Consider the following 20,423-nt stretch of genomic DNA (forward strand, 5'->3'; position numbering starts at 1 on the left):
GCTGCCTACCTTCTCCAAATCTTTCTCGGTTCAAGGGAAAGATGCCATTCAACTGTTAGGAGGCTTCACTCACTAACTTCTTGTTTTATTCTGTTATAAGTGACATTAGAAAGCAGTGAGATGGACACTTGGGTGACTCAGTCAGTTAATCATCTGACTCTTGATTTCAGTTCAGGCCATGATCTTGAGGTTATGAGATCGAACCCCACGTGGGACTCCACACTGGGCATTGAGCCTGCTTGGGATTGTCTTCCTCTCCCTCTGCCCCTCCTGTCCCTTCTGTCTCTCTCTCTAAAAAAAAAAAAAAAAAGAAAGAAAGAAAGAAAAGAAAAGAAAACAGTGCCACATATGTGCTTGGGAAGTGAACTGGCTGCATTATGTGACTATAGAGGCCTAGGCAGTCTTTTTTGAGATAGATACTGCAAGAGACTCTTGTTTGACAGGATTGGTCTGTGGTAAGCACCCTAAAGAAAGTACAAAGAAGAAAGTAGTTCTAGTGGTGGTGGTGGTAGTGAGAATGGGGAATTATCCTTTGTGAGATAATTTTTGAACTGACCTTAAAGTGTAGGTAGACTTTTGACACCTAGAGATAAGAGGTAGACTCCAATGCATGAATATATTTGGGTTTGATAAGTAGTTTAGTCTGCCTGCAAGTTAGACCATAGTAAAGGGAATTACGGAAAATTATATGAAAAGGTCAGTTGAATGCAAGTTTAATAAGGGCCTTGAATATCAGACTTGAATATGGATTTTGGTAGTTGATGGAAACCCAGTGATGTTTTTTGAAGAGGAGAAAGATTTAATTAGTGTTCTAGTTTAGTTAGATTTATGTGTTGAGTAGTCTGGATGGATTAGAGAAGAGAGAGAGTGCTAATAATAGAAACAAAGTGGTTGGGGAAAAAGAATGGTTTTGTCTACTGTAGCATGTGGTAGAAATGGAGAAATGAAACCCAAGGGAGTGGAGGGCTGGGAGAGTAAATATTAGGCTGGGAGAAAGAATAAGTCAGAGTATATTATGATAATATTATGTATAATACAATGCACATTAACAATTATATGTGTGTGTATATATGTATGTATATAATACATACTTTGATGTATTAGTAGAGCAGATCTCAGAAAAACAAGATTTCTACCCTGATTGTGTTAATTAGCTGCATGTCCTGGATTAACACATATAATTTTCCCAGGACTCTTATTTCATATCAGTTGTAAGGCATTGACTGAATGATCTGATTGTCCCTTCTCATTCTAAAATTTTATCTTTTGTGTTTTTCTGTAAAATTCTGAGCATCTGATTTATTTAGTATAATCACTTTGTTGTATTGAAAGTGTATTAAAATCAACACTCTGTGAAGTGTAGTACTTTCTTTCCACTTGAATTGTACCAACTTCTTAGTCAACTTTCATCAACTTTCATTAATGTATACTCACCTGGTACTCAATAGATGTACTCACCTGTTTGGAAATTTGTTGTTTAAAAATATCACTGTAACACATGTAAACTGGATGTATTTTAAATTGGCCTCTGGGGTTTTACATGTCCCAGCGTTTTAAAAAGATGGAATTAAATCTAACCTAGGGGCGCCAGGGTGGCTCAGTCATTAAGCGTCTGCCTTCAGCTCAGATCATGATCCCAGGGTCCTGGGATCGAGCCCACATCGGGCTCCCTGCTAGGCGGGAAGCCTGCTTCTCCCTCTCTCGCTCCCCCACTTGTGTTCCTGCTCTTGCTAACTCTCTCTCTCTGTCAAATAAATAAATAAAATCTTTTTTTTTTTTTTTTTTATTTGAGAGAGAGAGAACGAGAGACAGAGAGCATGAGAGGGAGGAGGGTCAGAGGGAGAAGCAGACTCCCCGCTGAGCAGGGAGCCCGATGCGGGACTCGATCCCAGGACTCCAGGATCATGACCGGAGCCGAAGGCAGTCGCCCAACCAACTGAGCCACCCAGGCGCCCAAATAAATAAAATCTTAAAAAAAAAAAAAATCTAACCTAGCAGGTGGATTTTAGCTTGGATCAAAGTGATTCAGATTAAGATAGTATTGTTTTATCTTGCTTTTCTTCAAATATTTAGTGGTTTACAAATTTTATGTTTCAGGTTCACTAATGTATTTAAATGAAGCCACTCTTCTTCATAATATCAAAGTTCGATACAGTAAAGACAGAATTTATGTAAGTATTTTACATATGATTTAGGTTTTTGTGGGGATAATTGTTTTACATGCTGCTGTTTGATTTTGTCAAGCTTGAAATTTTCTAACAGGAAATCTTATTTGATCTGTTGAATAGAATGTGACCTCCATAAGGATAAGGATTTTTTTCTAGTTTACTGCTCTAATTCCAGGGTTTAGAACATGCATGGTACATAGTAGGCACTTAAAGAATATTTGTGGAATGAAATAATGAATTCAGAGCATCATCTGATATCTTTCAGACTTAAAAATATCCAATTTGGTGGTTTCAAAAAAAAACACTAATTGGGATTTTGATTTCTTATTTTTGGCATATGTTTATAGATACCATTTAGTTAATTCACTTTCCACATTTTTCTGCAAAAAGTTAAGGTAACTTATAAAGATAAAGAGAATATATATTGAAATAAATACTTTGATGACAAAGAAATGTAAATTAAAAGAGAAAGCAGTACCTGAGGAAATCTCAAGAACACTAAAACACATCATAAAGCCTAAATAGTTGCAATATTTCATTAAACCCTAGATAACTTACCTTAAAAAACCAGAATATTAAAAAATGAAAGAAAGTGCTTTTGATGTTAGTTAGGGTTTATACCACATTGTTCACATGGATACTTAACTAGTATGTTTCAATTATAATTATTCATTGGGCATGTATGAGGTTTTATTCTAATATGACTTTGTAGATTTCTTTGTTGGCTGGAGATAAATTACCCCACTGTAGTTCTCCTGTTATAAAGATGGGGCTCCATTATTTTTGAAAGCAGAAAACACATGGCTTCTGTGACTCTTCCCAGCTCAAATGGCAGTCTTAATCTTTTATATCACTATCAATTTGCCTAATTATACTCACTTAATTCTGACTAAATTACCTTTAGTCTTTGCCATCTGTCCTAATAGTGACAGCTGGGAAATAGAACTAGTCTTGTCTTTTTCAGGAGAGTTTACTTGCCATCTTTCAATTGTATACAATATTAGTCTTCACTTTCTTCTTTGATTTTTTTCAAAATTGACTAAACAGAGAATATATTTAGGTTGTTATATGGCTATTTTTTGATTAGAAATACATTTAGAAGCAAAATTCACTCAATCAGCAGACTAATATTGAGAATCTGCTGTATGCTAAATGCTGTTTTAGTTACCAAAATAATGCAAATTTTTTAAATTTGTTAAAACAATTGAACTTGTAATAAGTGATTAAAAGTTGATTTGGCTCTAACCAGGAAATACCATCTTTCAAGTAAAAATGGTCACTATTTTTTCTGTACATGTCTTACATTACTTGGTGGTATAGCAATCGTATTTATTTTAGCAAATTTTAATTGTTTTAATATTTTTTTCTAGAAATTTGGAAAATTTTTATTACTTTCACAAGGAATGATTTTACTTTTTAAGAATTGAGATACTTTATTTTTATTTGGGATATTTATACAAAAGCTTGACACTCATGGGATTTTTATTGGTCTTTTACTAAGTTTCCTATGTTGCTGTGGTATTGCACATTGCTGACTATGACCATTAATAACTGAAGATTTATACGCATATTTGTTATACTTTCAAGAAAATTAGTTGTCTTTTTTTTCACATTTAGTCGACCTATAAGTCTTTTCTAAATTGCATGATTGATAAAAAATTATCCATTTGTGAACTTTAAGTTTTTGTTTTTCATGTATAATGTCTACATCGCTCTGGAGTATTTTAGGGTTATTCCTAGCTTTTTTGATCTTTCTTTTCCTAAGATGTGTATGCAGTTGGGCAAGTGACCTCTATTAGATAGTGGCTTTTTGGCATCATCAGCTTCTGTTTGGAAAACCAGTATTTTTAAAGTTATCTGAGGCCATGATTGGTATGTTTTTCCTAGCCAATTATGTCTTTTAGTTATAAAACTATTAAAAATCAGCAATACATAACTATAGTTATTATTACTCTAACATATGGAAGAAATGGAAGTAGTTTGGAATAAAAGTTTAAATTTGATTTTTTTCTATTTCTCACCAACCAGAATTATCATAATTCTTCCTTAGACTTGAGTAGAACAATAGCTAACTCACATTTAACATTTTCATTGGCTACTAAAATGTCTGTTACTTTCCTTTGTTTCCTACAGAAAGATTATTACCTGGAATTTAAAAATTTTTTACTCCACTGCAGTAAACATCTTTGAGAGCATTCATTGAATTTTACATTAGTAGTCTGAGAGTTCAGGGTTTCTGCATCATTTCCCTTCTACGACTAGAAGCACAAAAGAGAAAAATATGGTCCTGCCTGCCCTAGTTTGGCCAGTAAACCACAACTAATTGCTAAACCACAACTCTTTTTCTACCCACAAGGAATTTTATAAATCCTGTTGGCGCATTTTTCTGGTCTTTTAGAGCCACAGTTAAATTCCAAATTTAAAAGCAAACTTAAGTTGGTCATTAAACATTTAGCCTTTCAATATTCTAGACAATGGTTAACATATGTTGTTTTGCAAAAATCTGGGACCAAGTGCTCACCAGAGCACTAAATTAATTCTTGGCTTTCAGTGATGGAGATTGGTCTAGAGGATCCTATGAGCTCTTTAAGCTCTTCAGTAGCAGGGTAAATAAAGTAGTCCAGGTGAGGAATATAAATGACTAAGACTTGAGCTGTAGGAATAGATATAGGAGGGTAGATTTCTTTTTTTTTTTTAAGATTTTATTTATTTATTTGATGGAGAGAGACAAAGCAAGAGAGGAGTGGGAGAGGGAGAAGCAGGCTTCCCGCTGAGCAGGGAACCCAACGCCAGGCTCCATCCTAGGACCCTAGGATCATGACCTGAGCCAAAGGCAGACGTTTAAAAACTGAGCCACCCAGGTACCCCAGGAGAGTAGATTTCTTAAGTAGAGTCAACGAAGAAGGCTGATTGAAATAGAGGCTTAGACTCAGCCTCTGTCTCAATGTCTGTGGTGGCTTGGTGGTGATGCCATGAACCGGGGGGCAGGAGGGAGCATATAGGAGGAGAGTGTTTTCTTTGAGGCAAACTAGTCAAGAGAGATAATCTTAATTTTGGATCTGCTGAGTTTGAGATGCATATAGGATGAGAAGATGAAAATATGTATTAAGAATTAGAGAAATATGGGTCCTGTAGACTGTATGTTTAGGGCTTGAAAAGCAGATTTGGAAGTCCTAATTTATATAGAGAATTAAAGGTCTGTATTTGCTGTATTTTCTTTCTCCTATGAGCCTTGTTTAGTTTTAAATAAAAATAGTAATTGGAAAATTTTATATTTATGCCTTTTCTGTTTAGACATATGTCGCCAACATTCTGATTGCAGTGAACCCATACTTTGACATACCTAAAATATATTCTTCAGAAACAATAAAGTCATATCAAGGAAAATCTCTTGGGACAATGCCACCTCATGTCTTTGCAATTGGTAAGTGATTTATTTTTTTTCCTTATATTGTACAAATTTACTGTTTTTCTTTTGGATTAATAAAAGATACCATGAGTTGAATATGTATTTTGGTGGGCCTTTATGCATTTTGAATGTATCATCATTATTTAGGAGCATGTATCTTACACAGGATGGGGAAGACTATTTTTGCAGCTAACTCATGGGGTAGTTATACATCATTATCTTTGTTAAATGTTTCTCCGTCCTCTTAAATATATTGAAAGTTGGATGGAATAAAAGCTGCCCTAATGGTTCTTTTTTACTCCTTGACACAATCAGCTCCATCTTAAAAGTGTCCTCCTTCATAGCTTTGAGGCCCAGGCCTTCCACTCTTACCCAGGTCATCACTAGTGAGTGTGTTACTAAGGCTAGGTATGAGCCATAAGAGCAGACGTCTTCCCTACCTTATCTTGCATCAGGGCTTTATAAATGTTAAGAATTAGAAATGATATATGCTTCATATCTCTAGGGAATCCATGTGGAAGACAGCAGTTTTTGCCTTTCTCAGGTTTTCTCTCATCTTTAGCTCTGAGGAACACAGAGATGGGGTTTTTTGAACATACACACCCCTACCATAGCTGGTGACTGCAAGTACAGAGATGTTAACCTTTTGGATCCAGACATAATCAGCAGTTAAATGATGACATGTTTTGGTAGTAGTTCTTAGTGCAGCCTGTTTCTCTTTGGGGTTTCTTTTCATGCCTATGTTTTGACCAAACCAGGCTTCACTTCCCAATTTGGCTGACTTATGTACTAGGCAGAGTGAATATGTCAGCCAAATCCAGTGCAATAGCAGATTGACTTTTGGTTCTGAGATGCTCTGATGGGCATTAGTATGTTTTGTATCAGCTAGCAAAATGGTGTAAAATCCTTAGAACCTGAATATGACTAAGCTCATCACTGGAGAGAAATTATATGTTTAAAATGTAAATAAACTGACTTATTTACATTTTACATTTACATTTACATTTACAAAAAAATGTCTAGAATAATATGAAAGTGGGTGGAACAGATTGTTGATAAATTTTCCCCTTGTCCTAGCCCCTGGTCAGAAGGATGGATATACTCTTGCATGCAGTTTGCATTCGGTCCGATAGAGTAAAAGCCATTTGTAAAGCCTTCTTCATTTGTATGGGTAGCACATGTCTGAAATGAGAAATAGTTGTCCTATAGAGCTCAATTGGTTAGGACCTAATTTTGAATTAAAATTGTTTTAATATGAGACCACTTTAACAGACTTAAATTGTGCTCAGCTTGTCTTTGTAGTACTACTACACAGATTTTGCAGTTACGAAGTTTTTTCTCCAGCAGAATTTTTGGTTACCAGATTTCTTAATTGGTAGCTGTTCTTGCTTTTCCCTGGGGCCCTTCATTAGTTACGTATACTGAGCTTTTTTTTTTTTTTTTTTTTGGTCTGCTCTGGAATTAGGAAGAACTGAGCCACAGATCATAATATGAAGACATTCTAGTACAAACATAAGAGTTGTTTATTTGGATTTCATATTACTTAGCTGTCAGGGTAATAAGATAGGACATTTAAAGTAAAAACTTTTAGAGATGTTTTGAACACTTGATTTTATTTTAAAATGTTACTAACTGTAAACATACATTTATAATTTCTTTAAGAGCAAGTGTTCTTTGATAGTAAGACAACTTTGTATCATTTAGTATATTTGTATTTAGTACACTGCTCATCATTAATGTGTTATTTTGACCCTAGCTGATAAGGCTTTTCGAGATATGAAGGTGCTCAAGATGAGTCAGTCTATCATCGTATCTGGAGAATCAGGAGCTGGCAAAACAGAAAATACAAAATTTGTTCTAAGGTGAGGAATTTTTAACTAACCTGGAATATTTTGAACAGGTTTATTTTTTTTTTTAATTTGTGGTAAAAAATATAGCATAACACTTACCAGTTTAAACATTTCTCAGTGTACAGTTCAGGAGTGTTAAGTATATTCACATTGTTTTTCAGCCAATCTCCAGAACTTTTATCTCTAAAACTGAAACTCTATGCCCGTTAAACAACTCCATTTCCCTCTATTCCAGCCCCTGGCAACTACCCTTCTGCTTTCTGCTTCTATGATTTTGACTACTGTAGATACCTCATATAAGTGAATCATACAGTATTTGTTTTTCTGTGGCTGGTTTATCCCACTTAGCATAATGTCCTCAAGTTTTATCCATGTTGTATCATGTGTCATGATTTCCTTTTTTTTTTTTAATTTGAGACAGAGCAAGCACAAGTGGGGAGGAGGGTCAGAGGAGAGAGAGAGGGAAAAGCAGACTCTCCGCTAGGCAGGGAGCCCGATGTAGGGCTTGATCCCAGGACCCTGAGATCATGACCTGAGCTGAAGGCAAATGCTTAACTGACTGGGCCACCCAGGCGCCCCTTGATTTCATTTTTAAGGCTGCATAATTATTCATTTTGTTTACTCATTCATTCATCAGTGGGCACTTTGGTTGCTTCCAAATCTTGGCTATTGGGAATAGTGCTGCTGTGAACATGTTATGAACAAAGAGATACAAATATCTCTTTGAACAGGTTGACTTTGTATACTTTTGCATACTTTATTTTATTGTATTTTTTAAAGGTTTTATTTTTTAATTTATTATTATTTTTTTCAGAGAAGTAGAGGGAGAGATAGAATCTTGATCTCACAACCCGAGATAATGACCTGAGCCAAAATCAAGAGTCAGATGCTTAACCCACTGAGCCACCCAGGTGCCCTAAAGATTTTAAGTAATATCTACACCCAACATGAGGCTCAGACCCACAACCCCGAGATCGAGAGTTGCATGCTCTATCGACTGAGCCAGCCAGGTGCCCCTTGCATACTTTATGACATAGTTTGAAATGGTAGGCTCTGTCCCTTTTAAAACCAGATACCTTATGTGGAAGCTAAGCTTTAGATTGTTGAAAACTATCTCGGACATGTTCTTATGAGGATCCTAGAGGAGACCCATGCTGGTTAGGCAAAAGGAAATCGAGGAATGTTCCTTCAAAATTCAACCTTTACATTCTGTTCTCAGTATTCCTGCTGTTAGTGTGGTTGAAACCATTTTTTACCTTAAACTTATGGCAGTTGGCTTTCTTATTTCCATCTCCTCATCACCCTCCTCTCAGTGTATCCCCTTTGTTGCCGTCAAATTACACTCTATACTTTGTTTAGAATCACTGCATTATAAATACAGAAGGAACCATAGCACTCATTAGTGTAGTTCCTTCAGTTTACATACCTAGGGATGTTAAATCGAGTGTTGAAGCTACTGCTAGGAGCAGTGCATTCTGAATTCTCATCAGTGTTATTCCCACTGTATCACAGTCTTAGTCCTTTGCTGGGGGGGGCCCTTCTTGAAATTTTGCTATTTTTATGTAGATGTATGGTATTCAGTTATTTGTACGAAATTAATTTAGAAGTTTGTTATTGTGTATTATGTATATGCAATTCTGGTTAAGTGAGTGCTTCCTAATACTCTGGGAATTATAAGTGGTTCAATTTCTTATTCTTTCTCTTCTGTATGTAAGAGTCATATGGTGAGTCTTTGGTTTATATACAGCTTTGAAAATGAACAAATAATTTAGAAACTGTAAACTTATAATACAAACTTATGTTTTAAGTCAAAGATTACTTTTTGTTTTGAAATGTTCCAGGAAAATAGTTGTTCCATAATGTTTAATCTTTGGCTAAAACAACATGAAGAGTGGTAATGTCCTTGTTGTTCAATGGCAGATTACCTCACTTTCTCTAGCCATATAGATTGAGTTAATATGCTATCACAGAAGACTTTGGAATCTTATGTAGACGATGAATATTCCTGTGTGAAAAGTGTGGCATCTTTAAAACCAAATAGTTGGTTCAAGTCAGAATATTTCCAAAAACAGCTTAAAAATAATGCTGATTTTGATGTTCAAGGTAATCCAAATAAAATTTTAAGTGTTTAAAAAGTAATGGGCACCTGGGTGGCTCAGTTGGTTAAGTGTCCAATTCTTGATTTTGGCCCAGGTCCTGATCTCAGGGTTGTGAGATCCCCAAGTCGGGCTCCACACTGAGCATGGAGCCTGCTTAAGATTCTCTCTGCCCCCAGTGGGCTCCATGCTCAGCGGGGAGTCTGCTTGAGGATTCTCTCTCTGCCCTACCCCCGCTTCGTTCTCTCTCTCTCTCTCTCAAATAAATCTTAAAAAAAGAAAGGTATAACAGAATAGTTGCATTTAAATATAAATTTGTAAATTTTAAATGAATAGTTACAGTGATGATCCAGGTTTAAATTTTACATGTATTAAATAATATTAAGGTTACAGCTATGGGGCGCCTGGGTGGCTCAGTTGGTTAAGGGTCTGCCTTCAGCTCAGGTCATGATCCTGGAGTCCTGGGATCGAGTCCTGCATTGGGCTCCCTGCTCAGGGGGGAGTCTGCTTCTTTTTCTCTCTCTGCCGCTCCCCACTTTGGTGTGCTTTCTCTCTCTCTCAAATAAATCAATAAAATCTTAAAAAAAAATAAAGTTAAAACTATAATGTGTGCAGTATTGTTGTCATGTGAATTTTTTTATCCTATATTTTAAACAGATATCTGACTGAATCCTATGGAACAGGCCAAGATATTGATGATAGAATTGTTGAAGGTATTGTTAATTTTTAAAATTCTTATTTTTTATTGTTAGATATGTACTGAAATGAACTTACGAGAATCCTCTAAGTGATCTGGAGTGCTCTCCCAGAGATCCAAAAGACTCTTCCATCTCCTACAAATCTTTGCTCAAATATCTTCTCCTTTATTTAATGTCTATTGTTTTCCCTCTCACCCCATGTAAATGCTAAGAAGGCAGGGATTTTTATATATTCCAGTCTCCTAGAATAGCGTCTGATACATGAGATATGATCCATAAATATCTCTCAAATGAATGAAATAAATACAGGAGGATTTCTGGCTTCCTGTTTGTTTTGTTGACCTCGTTTTTTGCAAAGGAGAGAGGAAGAGTGTTATTTGGAATTAAAATGTTTTTTGGGGGGAAATTTTAATGAATTAGTACAGTTGGAAGGCAGGAGTTTGTAAATTGATTTCCATAAGGTCAGTGCTTGCATATCCCTTAGAAAGTTTTCTTATACCCCGTTTGGAGACTACTGGTCTAGTCAACCACTGTGTTGAATCCACACCACCACCCTGCATCATAGATTCCTCTCTGGTTCCCCCACTTATATTCTTGTTTCCCTGTAATTTGTTCTGTGTGTGGACGTTGAGATGATCTCTTTTGCTTTCAGTCTTTTAATGGCTTCATATTGATCTCACGATAAAGCTGCAAATCTGTAACACAAGAGTGAGAGAAAACTCTGGGTGGGCTGGGCAATACTGCATATGCAGTTGGCCTGTAGGCAAGCCAGAGACAGGGAAAAGGGAGAAGGTAAAACCTACCCATGGACCACAAGCGTGAGAGCCAAAGCAGGACTACGAACTGTCAAAATTGTCTCTGCCTTCTCATCAGGCAGGGGAGGAGGGATCTAGTTCCTGAGGTACCAGATCATATATCTCTCTGTCTTCTCATAATGATGATGAAATTAACATGTGTGAGATGTATTATGCATTGTGTGATATGCTGAATATCTGTTCCTAATTTAAATCCCCATAGAATGAGGTAGGTACTATTTTATCCCTACTTTACAGATTAAAAACTAAGGTAAAAAGACTTTAAGTGGCTTGCTGAAGAGCATATAGCTTACCAGTTGTGGAAGTGGGATATAATAAACTGAGGCATCTTAACTATGTGCTATACTAAGAGCATATTTTAACACTCTTACTATTTTAAAGAAAAATTTCAGTTGAACAAAAATTTATTAAGGTCCTTCTGTGTTCATGCATTTTGATAAATCATAGCTAGCAAATGTTATGTACATTTTTTCACAATTATGTGAAATATACATGTATATGAACAGAAATACTAATAAACAATTTTATTTTTTATTTTTTAATTTTATTATGTTATGTTAATCACCATACATTACATCACTAGTTTTTGATGTAGTGTTCCATGATTCATTGTTTGTGTAGAACACCCAGTGCTCCATGCAGAACGTGCCCTCCTCAATACCCATCACCAGGCTAACCCATCCCCCCACCCCCTCCCCTCTAGAACCCTCAGTTTGTTTCTCAGAGTCCATAGTCTTTCATGGTTCTTCTTCCCCTCCTATTTCCCCCCCTTCATTTTTCCGTTCCTGCTATCTTCTTCTTTTTTTTAACATTCTAATAAACAATTTTATAAAGTTTGCATCAATAAGGTTTTTCGTGTTTCTTGATATAATTTTACAGTTTTACTTACAGCTCTCACTGTGGTATTGTAACACACCCAGGTGTGAAGAGCTCATAAGTAATGCTTTATTTACAGTTAAAGTACCTCACTTTAATGAGGGAATCACCCTTTAAAATTGAATAAATAAAAAAGAACAAATTATAGGTTAATATAATAAAATACTAACTAGTATTCTGATTTGTTTACTTGAGGTACAAACACTCTTGCAAATTGGATATAAACCTGGTTTCTTCCCTGAGGCTGTGGTGTATGTATATGTAGTGTGCTGTAGTTGAGAAAAGTTGGAAAGTATTATTCTAAATTGTACAGCTCCTTACTAGAGGATAGTAGATGTTAACTTGCAGAACATAGATATCATTTGATGCCGTCTATAATTGAAGATTGGTTGTTGGTTTTAGAATGAGTATATCAATAGCACTACGTAATTTTCTGATGGGCTGTTTATCCTAATTTTATATATTTTATTTAATATATTAAATACTTCAGTAAAAAGTAGTAGGTCACCAATAAAGGAGTTGGGGAGGCCTATAATTGAGTCCCCCTTTTGCCAATAGCTAGTCATGTGGCTTTCCACAAGTCAGTGGACTTTGTTGGGCCTCAGTTTTCTTACCCATCGGAAAGGTTAGGTATATATGCAAACTTTTCTTTCAGTTTTAATATTTTCTTAGGTTTTTTGGCAAGTGAAACAATTGGAGAGTGATCTTTAAAAGGGTTTGGATACTTGTTAAGCTTTCTACTGGAATAGAATAAGAGAGATGGACTTTAAAAGATTGCATAAGAAAAATTCTAGTAACAATTGTGAAGCAATTTATGAGGTTGCAGATGGAGAATATATAATATTGGCACTAATCTGGGATGTTTATAGTTGAGACTGGTGAGTGTAAGAATAGACTCTAATATGGGTGCCTTGGTGGCTCAGTTGGTTGTGAGTGACTTTTGATCTCCACTCAGGTGTGATCTCAGGGTCATGAGTTCAGGCCCTGCATTGGGATCCACACTGGGTGTGGAGCCTACTTAAAAACAACATAAAACAAAACAAGCAATAGACTCTAATAAACCTTTTTTAGTCATGTGGTGTGTATACATGGTTATGAGATAAAAACAATTAAAATTTTACATTTGTTCATTGGGAATTTATTTTTATTTTCATTTTAAAAAATATTTTTAAGTTTTTTATTTCAGATCTACTATAATTAACATACAGTGTTATATTAGTTTCCAGTGTACAATATAGTGATTCGGCAATCCTAGACATCATTGCTTAGTGCTTATCATGATAAGTGTACTCTTTAATCCCCTTTATCTATTTTACCCATCCCCCTATCCACCTCATCTCTGACACGGTTTTTTTAAACGAGTACCCTCAAAGTTTTTTTTTTTTTTTTAACAAGAACATTTTTTATTGAAGCATACATCAGAATACATGGTTCTAAAATATATATATAAAACATTCCATCCAAGAAAAATAGAATACACATTTTGTTCAAGTACACACAGAAGAATCCCTGACTAAATCACATAGAAAAAGACATGGCAATTATTACAAATTTAGGAAGACTGAAATCATACCAAGTATATTCTCCAACCACAATGGTATAAGACTAGAGATAAAACAAAGTTGGAGGGCGCCTGGGTGGCTCAGTTGGTTAAGCGACTGCCTTCGGCTCAGGTCATGATCCTGGTGTCCCTGGACCGAGTCCCGCATCGGGCTCCCTGCTCGGCAGGGAGTCTGCTTCTCCCTCTGACCCTCCCCCCTCTCATGTGCTCTCTCTCAAATAAATAAATAAAATCTTTAAAAAAAACCCAAAAAACAAAGTTGGAAAATTACCATATAAATATTACATATTTAATATGTAAATATTAAATACCACACTACTGTATAAGCAATGGACCAAATAAGAAACAAATGGTAAATCAAAATATGTCTCAACAAAAGAAAAAGAAAATACAATATTCCAAAATCTATGGAATGCAGCAAAAGCAGATGTTAGAGTGAAATTTATGCTATGAATGCTTATATTAAGAAAAAAGTTCAAATAAACAAATTAACATTACAAGGATCTAGAAAAAGAAGAAACTTAGCTGAAATGCTGAAATTTAGTAGAGGAAGGAAACAACAAAGAAGAATCAGAAATAAATAGAGATAATAAGCAGATTCATAACATTGAAAGTAGTGACCAGTTTTTAAAAAAATAAAGTTGGCAGTGCTTTAACTACATTAAGAAAAAAGGGAGAAGACTTGAAAACCAAAATGAGAAATGGAAGAGAAAACAGTATGGCAGATAACCACAGAAATACATAGTGTGATAACAGATTACTATAAACATTTATATACTAACAAATCAGATAACTTAGAAAAAAGCAGGATAATTCCTAAAAACGCACAAGTTACCACAAATGAATCATGAATCTTGAATTCAAGAAATAGGAAATCTTCTTAGACCAATAATAGGAATTAAAAATCTCCCAGCACAGAAAAGCCTAAGACCACATTGCCTTCATTGGTGAATTCTACCAAAACATTAAAAAAATAATTAATGATAGTCTTTATGAAAGTCTTATAAATAATGGAATAGAGGGAACATATTCAAAATCATGCCATGAGGCCAGTACCACCCTGTCACCAAAGCAGGATAAAAACAATGCAAGAACAAAAAAGTCTAGTTTGTCTGATACAAGTATTGCTACTCTGACTTTCTTTTGACATCCATTTGCGTGATAAATGTTTCTCCACCCCTTCACTTTCAATCTGCAGGTGTCTTTAGGTCTAAAATGAGTCTCTTGTAGGCTGGGATTTTAAATTTAGTCATCCTGTAAATGTATATGTTAGATTTTATTGGATATACATGGAAGAATATTAAATCTGGAGGCTTTATTAATATATAAAATATTTTAGGAAAGTAAGTCAACTAATAACTTTTTGCTTGTATTTTGTTCACCAGGGGTTTGCTGATCTCTATATTATAATAACTATTCCTTTAGGGTTGATGTACTTGTGAAAACCGTACAATTAATTTATTAAAGGGAATAAATTTTAAAGTTGAGTTATAAATTTTGTTAACCTAATGACTTTTTAAAATTTAGTCTTTCTTACGCCATTTACGTTTTCTTTTTATAGAATTTGAGTAATTTTCCCATCTTCTGTACTTTAATAGGGCCTGAATATAGTGGTAGTCAGTAAATATTTGAAGGATTTGACATTACATATGAATTCCTTCATGGTAATATTTTTGAAAACATTTTTCTATATTAATAAGGAAACACTATGCATATTGTTTTTGTAATTTCCCTTCATGCTATTTTTTTGATGGAGTATTTTTATTTCTTTTTAAATAGCTAACCCACTCTTAGAAGCCTTTGGAAATGCAAAGACTGTTCGCAACAATAACAGCAGTAGATTTGGAAAATTTGTAGAAATACATTTCAATGAAAAGGTAAGTGAGAGTGAGTTTTGGGATAATATGTTTGGGAAGTGTTTGTGAAAAACACAAGGATTTTAGGGCGCCTAGATGGGTTAGTTGGTTAAGTGTCTGACTCTTGATCTCAGTTCAGGTCTGGATCTCAAGAGTCGTGAGTTCAAGCCCCACACTGGGCTCCACGCTGGGCATGGAGTCTACTTTTAAAAAAAACGAAAAAGAAAAACACAAGGGTCTTGATAGAATTGGTGCTGTACTTGAACTCATTGTAAATCCATTTGAGTTTCTCTGTTTCTTTAGCTAATTAGGAGAATATATATATTCAGTATAACCTTCATAAATATTGTAAGCTTACATTTATTTAGTTATCTTCTTTTTTTTCTTTACTTGATAGCCATTATGACCTCTTTGATATAGATAAATGTTTATTAGAAAAATAATTCAACATTGGTAGGTTGTACTTTCAGACCTTAAAAGCAAAAATGTATTTTCTCTCTTTTGTTTTTCAGAGTTCAGTTGTTGGAGGATTTGTTTCACATTATCTTCTAGAGAAATCTAGAATCTGTGTTCAAGGCAAAGAGGAAAGGAATTATCATATCTTTTATAGGTTGTGTGCTGGTGCTTCTGAAGATATTAGAGAAAAACTTCATTTGAGCTCCCCAGATAATTTTCGGGTAGGTTGGATGAAAAGAAATTACATACAGTTTTTGCAAATTGAATTGTCTTCAATTCTAAAACTTATTTTAGTGGATTCTGATATCTGGTTATAGGTAACTTACATTAAATCCAGTGTAATGTGATAGAATATAGGTCTCTATTGAGATTTACTGCTGAATTTATATTTTACACTATATGAGGAGATATGTAATCAGAAAGATAAAAGGATAGATAGGAAACCACTTATCAATTTAAACTCAATAAGAAATTTATAATAGTTCTGAAATGCTAGCTTTAAAATTATTTTTGACTTATTTGTTAAAAAAAAAGAGATTTCACCACTGAATTAATGAAGGACACATGATTGTCTTCCTTAATTCAACAGTAAATATTTATTGCTTGCCCTTTTGGTACCAGGCATTGTACCTAGGTGAAAAAGGTGAGCAGTTCCTGCTCATGAGCAACTTAGAATATGGTGGGAAACACACACACACAGCCTGACTGATAGGTTGAAAGATTAAGAAATGCATAGATATGCATAGGATGCTGGGGATTTTGGAAAAACTTCAAGGAACAACTGATGTTTGATCAGAATCCTGAAGGATTTTCAAGTGTTAACCAGAGAAAGAAAGATGCAAAGAATATTCCTAGTAGATGCAAAAAGATGAACAAAGAAAAGCAAGAAACAGCTTAAAGAGTAAGTCTGTGCTTACCTCTGGCTTTAAAATGGAGGGTGTCTTGAAGAGGGGTAGGGGAGGGAATGGATAGAAAGTGCAACTATGGGTAAATTGGTTGGAAACCTATGGCTATTGTTGAAGTAAGTTACTTAATGCCTGAATTTGGTTACATATTAGAAGGTAAAATTGATAGGACTTGGAGACTGAGTATGGTAGAGAGAAGGAGAAGTCTGGAATAATTTTCCAAATTTAAGTAGGGTAACAGGGTGGATGTAAATACCACACGAGGGCCAGATGGAAGATTTGTGGCATATAGGTTGAGTTTGGTTTTGGAACCTACGGAGCATCTTAGGGGAGAGGATTAGAAGATGGTTGGGTATACTAATCTGAAGATTATTGTTGGTGCTGTAGTGGTAGGTTTGGGAGATGTCAGTACTCTGGTTGTAGTTAAAACTATGACCGTGAGTAGATGAGATCATCCAGAGAGATTGTGCAATGTAGAAAAGCATGTGCCAGGATCCAGACTCTGGAGTTGAAGAATATGAGTGGTGAAGAGTTGCCCAAGAAAGCACAAGTGGAATTGTGTGATAAATACAAGGAAAATCAGGCGTGCCAAGAATCACAAGCCAATAGAGTTTCAAGAAGTGGTCAGACTGGGAATGGTTAGCATGATTTATAAATTTGCAGCTAGGAAACAGTGTCCCTATGAGGAATATTTGGGAATTATGGGAATGGGTAAGGAATGCAGTTTGAATAAAGTTCTCCAGGTGATTCTGATAATCCTCTTTGGGCAGGAGTCCTCCACATGAGAATTCTGACACATTATATTTAATTATTGTTCTGTGTGTGTGTGTATGTACGTTTGCAATTCAGCTTTTATTACTTCAATCAATTTCTTTTAATATGTATTTGGAAAATTTAAAACTACAGTTTTTAAAAAAATTTTTTTAAAGATTTTATTTATTTATTTGAGAGAATGAGTGAGAGAGAGAGAGCACATGAGCAGGGGGAGAGGGAGAATCAGGCTCCCCACTGAGCAGGGAGCCCGATGTGGGGCTCAATCACAGGACTCTGAGATCATGACCTGAGCTGAAGGCAGATGCTTAACCGACTGAGCCACCCAGACGCCCCTAAAACTGCTGTTTTAAAATGCTTTATAACTGCATCTATTTATATACTTCCACAATGTCCCACCTTCTCTAGAAGTCATCAAATTAATTGGAATTTGAAGTTAGTTGCCTACATTATCTTCGTGAAAGTAGATTTCTCTACAATGATTTTTAGAAAAGGAGTATGTTACTATGAATCATATGAAATTTAATAATGATGATGTGACTTTGTTGGCTCTGAGTTAATGATAAAATAATGTGACTATTCTTGTCTTAATTTAGCATTTCTTTCTGTTTGGAGGCTTGGGAGCATATTTTTTGTGTGTCTCAGAATGTATAGCCTTTCCTGACACAATGGCAGGCATCCTAGGAAGGTACTGAAATTCTTTATTAGGTCACAGAGTTTCCTGCCTCTGTAGTATGAACTGCTGGGAGCTATGATTTCTTCTCTTACTAGACTTCTTATAGTGGTTAGGAGGAGACTAGAGGAACCATATTATCTTTCACCCAGATATATCTGCTGTCTTCTTTATTCCTCTCATGCATGCATATGCATACCGCTATGTCCCTTCCCCTAAATGATTCTGCCTTCAAGTGACTTGAAAGTGTGTTGATAATTTCATCAGGTTTTTCTGTAGTTTAGTTTAGGCCTCCAGTTACAACTCATAGGTAAGGTCATAAAGACAAAGAATTCCAGAGTAGTGTTGAACACTTCCAAAAAATTTTTTTGTCACTATTCTGTCCAAAATGGTACATAAAGAATTGTAGGGATACATCTATTTGAAAACATTTGTATTAACTAGTCATGTGTTTTAGAAAATAAAAGGTTTAAAAGGTTGCATTATTCAAATACTCAAATATTTTTGCATATGTTTTATGAGCATTCGTTATAGTCATGCAAAGATCCTTGAATAGAAGTAAAGCTTGGGTAGAATGAGAATGGATAGCAAGAGAAGTTACAGTTTTCTAGTTATAGGAAAATTGGAAAAAACAAGTAGTAGGTTTTTTTTTTTTTTAATTTTTTTTTTTTAAGATTTTATTTATTTGTGAGAGAGAGAATGAGAGACAGAGAGCATGAGAGGGAGGAGAGTCAGAGGGAGAAGCAGACTCCCTACTGAGCAGGGAGCCTGATGTGGGACTCGATCCCGGGACTCCAGGATCATGACCTGAGCCGAAGGCAGTCGCTTAACCAACTGAGCCACCCAGGCACCCCAAGTAGTAGGTTTTAATACTACATTTAGCTATCCAAAAGCCAAGTATTTGATAAAGCAATTGGGGTTGGGGAGATAAAACCCTTGCTAGCAAAGAAAACATTTGTTTTGGCTCTATATGATTAAGCTACTATTATCTTACTATATAAAATAGCTCTTTTTTGAAATAATCAATTGAAATTGCTTACCAATATTATTCCCCTCTCTTCTATTTTTTTTCCTAAAGATTCTAAGGTAGAAAGAACAACTCATTGTATATCATTTTCTGGTTTTATCTATTTAAATATTTCATTGTAATGGAGGTACACAAATAAATGTATTGAGCATCTGAAATATTAATTTATTCCCAAATCATTCAAAATGTATTATATATTTTTTCATAGCATCTATATGATGTGTGGTGTATTTAATCTTGGAATTCATGCCATGGTACAGTGGGATCATAGTGACCTGATTCAAGAGAAGCTGAGATTTTTAAAAACATTTTCCATCTTGTTTCTTGTGTACTTCCTGATTACCGCCCCCTGCCCTTAAATGTGGGTAATAGATTCTCTTTGGGACTAATTAATTATTTTCTTCTCAACTGCTTCCCTTGTTCTATGTTTTGAAAGTGCTTAGTCTTTAAAAGGCTTCTGGGCAGCAAAGTAAATCATTGAGATAAAAGCTGAAATTGTTATTTGGATACCTATGAAAGTTCATAAAGCAAGTATTGTAATTTATGTATGGTCAGTGTTAACGGTCAGTAAATATGAAAGGCATGTTTTGAAGAGCTGATTTTAAAAATCAGAAATTAAGAAGCTTAGGGATATTATTCTGTTATTCAGCATTAAAAATATTACTTGACATATTAAACCACATGTGTAGGTCCTTATTTGAGACTATGTATTTAGTAGAAGGTGATTTTCATTATATCTGTAGTACTTATTTTATGAACTATACTTTTAAGAAGATATTTGATGTTGAGATTTAAAATTGCTGCCCTTTAAAAATAGGAAAGCTTGGGGCACCTGGGTGGCTCAGTCGTTAAGCGTCTGCCTTCAGCTCAGGTCATGATCCCAGGGTCCTGGGATCGAGCCCCACATCGGGCTCTCGGCTCGGTGGGAGGCCTGCTTCTCCCTCTCCCACTTCCCTGCTTATGTTCCTGTTCTCTCTCTCTCTGTCAAATAAATAAATAAATAAATAAATCTAAAAAAAAAAAAAAGGAAAGCTTTATGGTATTGATTTTTGTTAATCATTTAATCTGCTTTCAGAAATTAGGATTTTCAACATCCTTGGTTTGGTTAGTAGGAGTAAAATGTTTATAATATATATGAGTTATCAGTTGTAATTGAGAGAGTAAATGATATTCAAGTTATATTTAAAAATTCTTTTTGGTTACCACTGTTTGATAAATTTGTTTTCTTCTGTATTATTTTCATGTGGCTTGTATTTATTATA

The 20,423-nt window shown here is 35.0% G+C and overlaps 1 protein-coding gene across 4 annotated transcripts in view; it reads left to right on the forward strand.

The window, feature by feature from the left end:
• Positions 1–20,423, forward strand: part of MYO6 (myosin VI) — a 143,334-nt gene that overhangs the window by 64,957 nt on the left and 57,954 nt on the right. For all 4 annotated transcript variants that reach the window (XM_034991300.1, XM_034991302.1, XM_034991303.1 and 1 more), the window contains exons 4-9: positions 2,098–2,171; positions 5,463–5,592; positions 7,334–7,439; positions 10,181–10,236; positions 15,253–15,350; positions 15,842–16,006. In XM_034991300.1, the coding sequence (XP_034847191.1) occupies positions 2,098–2,171; positions 5,463–5,592; positions 7,334–7,439; positions 10,181–10,236; positions 15,253–15,350; positions 15,842–16,006 (629 nt within the window). The remainder of the gene's footprint in view (positions 1–2,097; positions 2,172–5,462; positions 5,593–7,333; positions 7,440–10,180; positions 10,237–15,252; positions 15,351–15,841; positions 16,007–20,423) is intronic.

Source organism: Mirounga leonina, unplaced genomic scaffold, assembly GCF_011800145.1.
Source record: "Mirounga leonina isolate KUSES-001 unplaced genomic scaffold, KU_Mleo_1.0 Mir_53, whole genome shotgun sequence".
NCBI classification, from domain to species: Eukaryota; Metazoa; Chordata; class Mammalia; order Carnivora; family Phocidae; genus Mirounga; species Mirounga leonina.